We start from the raw sequence: 6,914 nt of genomic DNA, 5'->3' as shown, positions 1-6,914 counted from the left end.
ATAAAAAAAAATTAGAGACTAAGTAGCCTACTTACCATTGATGAAAGCAGTCGAAACGCGCAGCCTAGGCGAGGAGTTGGATTCCCACTCTTCTCTGATCTCTAAGGTCTCCCTGGCCTAGTCATGATCCCTTTTGCTCGAGTGATCGAAGAGCCTATGATGGGTCCTCAGCTGCCCAACATTATCGATGTGACCTATGTCAAAAAAGTACTAAAACTCGTTGATAGTCGAGTCTAAGTCAAAGAACATGTTCAAGTTGTGGAACCCCACCATCGTATGGACCGCATTCGGATAGCACTGAGCAAGAGCAGACTTCATGGAGCACATCACCTTTTGGAATAACTAAGGCATGGGAAAGGTGAACCCTAACACAAAGTAGTAGGGGTGGAATTGATAGCTTTCCTAGAGCCACACAGTTCACGGCTGCTACCATCCTTGACCCGGTTCACGCAAACCCCAAACGGAATTGCATGCTTAAACATCTCAATGAAGTCTTTGAACTACTCATCGGAACCTACCTTAACATTAGTAGCCTCGAAGTAACGTAGCTTACTTGCAAATCTGCCATGGCGATACAATAGAAAAATATATTCATCATTCTTGTGGCTCGAGGAAGACATGTTCAAAAAAATCCTACAACGGCGCAAGGAAAATTTGTTAGAATGTTGCTTGAAGGAGAAACAAAAAAATAAAAATAAAAAATAAGACCAAGATCAAATGAGTCGAACAACCATGCCAAGCCACACGGCCTGGTCTGCTTCGTTCAGTCCAAATGGCATAGCTGCCCACATTGCAAGGCAAATGGGTAGGCATCCCATCGTTGCCTTCATCTCTCTTTCCTTTACGCCCTAAACCAATTGGAAGGGGGTTGGCTCTACCGCGCCTCCCTCTCTCTCCTGCATCTCTTACCGCTGCATAGGCTCGAGCCCAGCAGCCTAGGACCGGTGCCGCAGCACCCAAGTTCATGCACTTAGCCTAGCCAGCTGAGCCGCGCCATGCCAATCGCAACAACCAAGCTGCCACGACAGCAATAGCACAACAGGCCACAACGTGCACTTTTTCCAAGTCCTCGATCACCGTCGAGCCAAAAATTCAAGCCCCAAGGCTCCACAAAATCAAGAAGAAGGAGAAAATTAATTTTTTCTTACCTTGGAAAAGAAGAAAAGCAACGGAATACAATTCTTTGCACAGGCAAGTGAAGAAGATTGCTAGGGGAGGGGGAACAAATATCCTTTGGCTGTCTCTCTTTCTTGCAAGGTTTTATTTGCACTCCAAATTTATTTAACCCCCTACTTGATGCAGACTTAAATACGTTTTGGTGGCAATTACATTCCCTTTCCTAGAAGAATTTAAATTCCAAGTCAAAGAGAAAATCTACATCAAATTGGGACACAAACTCCATTGCAGCTTTGAATTCCTACACCTCCTGCCCTTTCCTGCGAGCAGTCCAACATGTGTGGGGGCATTTGTGGAGATAAAAATAATCCCAAATATCATGGAGCTGACACATGGATTGTTCCCTAAGAAAGACAAGATTGTCCCTATTAAATGAGTAGGGAGCAGTCTCATTCACGACGCGCAACTGAGGTAGAGCAGGTAGAGATCAACGACTGCTCAAGGCACCCCTCTCTGTAGGAAAAGTCAAAGGTATTTATGATAGAATAATCCCTTATTCTTTTCATAAATACATTCCCAATCAGATAATACATTTTTCAAGTAAGTAATCATAATCCCATTTATTTAGGATATTTACCTAATTACTCCAAGATATTTATTTACACAAATATCATGGAATATTCTCCCTCAAATTCCACCTTAAAGCCGGCCCACTTCCTCCTTTTCTCCTATAAATACTCTATTTATCTCCAAAATTCAAGAGGCTTTTTGCTACCCACAAACACTCAAACACATTATTCTCAGAATTCTAACTTCGGCATTGGAGATTCTTCAACCAAAGCCCCTCCCCCCCCCCCTCAAAAAAAATTATCATGGACGCATGAGGCTTTTGGCCTTAATCTTAAGTGTTATTATTTTGCAGGTACATTTTCATCAAAAGAAGAGATGGCAGAAATTTGCATCCATAGCAGGCATCCTTCTTCTTCTAAAAATAAAAGTGTTTACAGTGTATGGTTTCTTTGAATACAATGAGAACTCAAAGAAAATTTGAACTGAAGAAAAGATATGAAAATTAACTTGTTTTTCCGGGTCTTCTCTTATAGACTTGGAAAATGAGACTTGAATAACTTGGATAATCGAGTTCTTTACTGTTAAAGCACGGAAAAGTAAATGCTTTGCTTTTACTGTTGATGAATAGTAAAATGTTTGAATAATTGTTGCTTTTCTATTAGCTCTGATCCGGAGAGACTTGGAATTTCCGACATGGATATACATCTATCGCAAATGGATTGTTCACAAGTTTATGCGGCTGCTTGAAATGTTGTACGCCAGCCATTTTGGAAAATTTGTTGATGTGATAGACATGTATTAACGTGCATGTTTTTATTCTCGCTAGTCGACGCGGATATATGTCGATCCTTTTTTTTTTCCTGCAAATGTTTCAAAGGATATATTTGGAGCATGTAGCAAAGAGATTAAGATGATGATAATATTTGGTATAACAACACTCATATGCGTGCTATGATGAAGGTGCATACATTTTTGCTTTTCAAAGAGTGAGAGGCTTCTTCAACATTGAGGTTATCATTGTCACTTTCTTTGAATAATCAATTGTTTTTTTTTTTTTGCGATGATGTACTCCCAATCGATAACAAAAATTTGGAAAAAGAAAGGAGGATTTTTGTTTCTTTTAAGAAGAGATTGCCGTTCGTGCTGCCGCGTGTTTTTATCTCTTATAATAATTTAGTTGCTTGTCGAGCTGGACTCGCATTTAAAGTACGTGGTAGTCATTAATTATGGATCAAGAAAAACATAAGGCAACAAACTAACATTTCTCTTTTTAGATCAGTGAAACTGCATTGTAGATAAATGTCATTTATTTTTATGTTGCGAGTATTTCTCGTAAATCATAACATTTCCATAATGTAAGCATAAAACTCAAATATATAAAGATTATGTATATAGTGGGAAGACTTTGTAAGACTTCTATGCCTAATGCAAAACACTAATACAAGTTCTCATTTATTTTCATGTTGAAAGTCATGCTTAAAGTGAGACCATAGAAAACTTATCAAAACCTAACAAGAGGAAACACAAATGGTTGGGATGTTTGTACCCAATAGGCCATAGGTCATTGCTTCCTCGTTGAGAAAGTCCACTACTTTATTTATTCGACTTTTCTTTAGGGCTATGAGTACTTAATCTTTACTCTTTTAGATTTTGATAAGGAAATGTGGATGCAAGAAAGTGGTGCTAAATTATATAATGTTAAAACATCAAACACGTTGGTTGTCAATTAGAGAGTGTGTGTAACTTGACTCTGTGCGGCTTGGCTGAGCTGAGTTGACTTGATTTTTGTATGCGTAAACTTTGCCTCCACCTCCACATGTACTGAACTTAATATATACGATCTCGTTCACAAACCCTAAACATTTTTTATTCTTAATAAATTAAACTGAAGAAAAATGAACGTTGTGATTTCATACTTCGGTTCAAATATAAAGATTGATTTTTTCAGTCAACCAAATTGCATCGAGTTGAATTATGAGATTGAAAGGACCCTAATAACACCCTCGACCATGGCTGCATGTATATTCACTATTGCAAGCATACATTTTGAATGCTAATATTTGAAATAAACGATTTGGATCATGAAATTTTGCTATGGAATGAGCTTTGTTTGTACCATACTTGACCAACCCCGAAACTACTAAGCACCGGTCAACATTATACCGCCAATGACCCACATGAGTCTCCTTCCAACCAGGAGGCCAATCACAACGCGACACATGTCAACATTAGAGGCTAATCATAACACGACACGTGTCGACATCAGAGGCCAATCACAGCACGACACGTGTCAATGTCAGAATGAAACTAGAAACTCTCTTCTATAAATAGAGATCATTCTCTCATAATATTGCCTAATGTCATTTGTACTAAATCATTCACTTGTACTCACTAAAGGAGAGTTTGAACCTATGTACTTGTGTAAACCCTTCACAATTAATGAGAACTCCTCTATTCCGTGGACGTAGCCAATCTGGATGAACCACGTACATCTTGTGTTTGCTTCCCTATCTCTATCCATTTACATACTTATCCATACTAGTGACCGGAGCAATCTAGCGAATGTTACAAACTTAACACTTTCTGTTGTACCAAAGTCCTCACTGATTTTGTGAATCAAAAAGCTCAAATGACCAGGTAGTGCCATATTATTAACTAGCACAAAAATATTTGTAATGAGACACATCTTCCACATATACTTAATTTGAACCAATTCAATGGTGTATAAAGAGCTACACTACATAATCACATTTGTGATCAAATAAATAAACAAATTATTATAATCGAAATCCCATTTTGCTTCTCCATTGTATGAACTTTTCTATACATTTTGGTATAAAGAATTAATTAAACTGTGTAATTAACAGTAAAGTAACTTAAACCCAACTGTTTCTTTGATTTTCTGGGTTTCATCATCATCGGTTTTTTCAACACCAGCATCATCACCATCGTCATCATCACTATCACCATTATCATCATCATCATCATCATCATCATCATCTCTTGGACTATCTGAACAAGACAAATGACCAGAACGCTATCAAAATAGTAACCCCAACAGCAATGCAGATCATGTCCAAAGCCTTCTCTCTCCTCTCCTTTCTCTCTCTCCTCTCTCTCTTCATCTCCAAGTACTCACCGAACCTCGCCTTCCCGTTTACCTCCTTCCTCCTCTTCCCTCCCTCGATCGCCCTCTGCAGCAGAAACAAACTCTCCCTCCCGTTCAAGTGATTCCCCTCCATTCCTTCCACCTTCATGCTAACCTCTCTCACGTGCAGCTCCCCTCCTTCGCTTCCCTTGCACATGACCACCATCCCGCACTGCACATACTCCCCCTTCTTCTCCGCCGCCAAAATCGTCACGAAGCGCAGCTGTATCTCCCCCGTTAGCCAGTGCCGCTGAACCGTCACCGCCCTCCGGCTCGACAAGTTCGCCGCGCGTTTCCGGGCCCGGTCGATCACGATCCAGCTCAGGCTCAAGTTGTCCTCCAAGTGCTCCAACGACTTCTGGTCTTCCCCGACATGTCGGATTGGTGTTGGGACGGTTTCTTTTTGGTCAAGTAAGTCAACTCGGAAGGGCGAGCAGAGGAACCACCCGGACTCTGTCTCGGACTCTTGAACTTTCGAGAAAATGACCTGGTCTTTGTAAAACATATCGACGGCGGAGATTAACTCCGTGGTGGGACACGATGGGCTGAAATCTAATTGGGAGGGGGAGTGGTCGAGGAGCGGGAACGAGTCTGAGAAGAAAGAGCGGTGACCAGCAGGGAAAGTAGAAATGAGGTCGTCGACTCGAGGATCGGTTATTGAAGGCCACGTGGTGGTGTTGACGTCCCGCCAGAGTTTTTCTTCAGCGGAGCAGGCTTGTAATTCTGAGGAAGCGCAGGCGGCGGAGGCCAAGGTCTGGCCGTCGAGGCGGGTAAGGATGTGAGCCGTGATGATGTCGGGATGGACGGAGGAGATTGAAGCTCCGTCGCCATGATCGACGGCCGGTGCAGAAAAGCTCATTGTGAAAAAAAATTGTCGTAGTTTTATTAATTTCTCTGGGTCTGATTGGATGCAGAGAAAATGTAGTGAAGGTTTTGAGGTTGTTTTTGTGTTGAGAGGTGACAAGAAAGGGTGTGAAGGGCGGGTTTTATAGCGAGGACTGAGAGGGGAGTAAGCCAAAGCTGAATGGTCAAACAACGGCTTTCAAGTTACAAGGTTTTTGAAGCTTAATTACTTAATTAATTAGTTAAACAATAATTAAAGTAGTTGCAGTGAAGGAGCAGGCAAATCTCTCTTTGATTAGATATGTGTAATTTAATATCTGGGCGTGTTTCATATATTTCCCTTGGTTTTAAATAACGAAAAAAGAAGAATTGAATAATCTGTATTCTCTTTGGTTTTTATTTAGGTTGGTTGATTATTGTATTGTTTTTTGGTGGGAGTCGGGGAGTGTTTGGTTTCACGTATTCTTTTTGAGTTCTTTGGCAATTTTTATAATTTATTTACATAGCCTCTTCTTATCGGCTTTACCAGACCCTAACAGTAGTTGTGGGTATGTTCTAGTTTTGTGTTTGGTTTCGAGTACAAAAACTTATGTACCTATTTATTAAGAAAAATTAAAGAAAATTGCATGAAAATTTTGAGTTTTAACGATAAGGACAAAATAAAAGGTAAAGTGAATAGTACTAGGATTGACTTTTTAGTATTAAAAATATGGTTTTTCGTTAAAGTGAACAGTACCCCGCTTTTCGTTAAAGTTCCCTATTTATTAGTCTTTGTTTTCTTTGGTTCACTTTAGGCTTGACAAACGATCATGTTTGTAGTATACATGTCATACATGTTATCATAACGGGTCGTATCGTATCAAACTCGTTATCTAATTAACGAGTTTTTAACATATGACCTAATAACGATTTAATTTGTTAATAGGTCATGTCGGTTTAATGAGTCATGCAAGAAATTGTCAATACTATATTTAACAGTTTTCGCGACGAAGAACATTTGGTTGCGCAAAGAAAATTTCGTCTCATAGATATTAAAGCGACGAAATCTTCGTTGCGCAAAAGTCGTGAAAAAACACCTTCCACGATGAAATTATGAACTTCGTCGCGCAACAAACAGCGGCGCGACGAAATGAGGTTTTGTTGCAATCAATGTATTGGAACGAGGCCCTTGGTCGCGGGAAGAATAAGGGTAACGGGGTACTCATTGGGACAAGATGACAGTGTTAGTAAAGACATT

At 40.0% G+C, this 6,914-nt stretch overlaps 1 protein-coding gene across 1 annotated transcript; it reads right to left on the bottom strand.

Moving 5' to 3' along the window:
- Positions 1–4,460: 4,460 nt before the first annotated feature.
- Positions 4,461–5,821, bottom strand: LOC126614602 (F-box protein At2g27310-like). The gene has a single exon (XM_050282249.1). The coding sequence runs from the start codon at positions 5,691–5,693 to the stop codon at positions 4,695–4,697; it is 999 nt and encodes a 332-aa protein (XP_050138206.1). The 5' UTR covers positions 5,694–5,821; the 3' UTR covers positions 4,461–4,694.
- Between the last annotated feature and the right edge of the window lie 1,093 nt (positions 5,822–6,914).

This window comes from Malus sylvestris, chromosome 3, assembly GCF_916048215.2.
Source record: "Malus sylvestris chromosome 3, drMalSylv7.2, whole genome shotgun sequence".
Lineage (NCBI taxonomy): Eukaryota > Viridiplantae > Streptophyta > Magnoliopsida > Rosales > Rosaceae > Malus > Malus sylvestris.
This window is presented reverse-complemented; position numbering and strand designations above follow the sequence as displayed.

What these genes read in the sequence shown, in the direction of transcription:
- LOC126614602 (XM_050282249.1), bottom strand. Translation starts at nt 5,693, where the DNA reads ATGAGCTTTTCTGCACCGGCCGTCGATCATGGCGACGGAGCTTCAATC.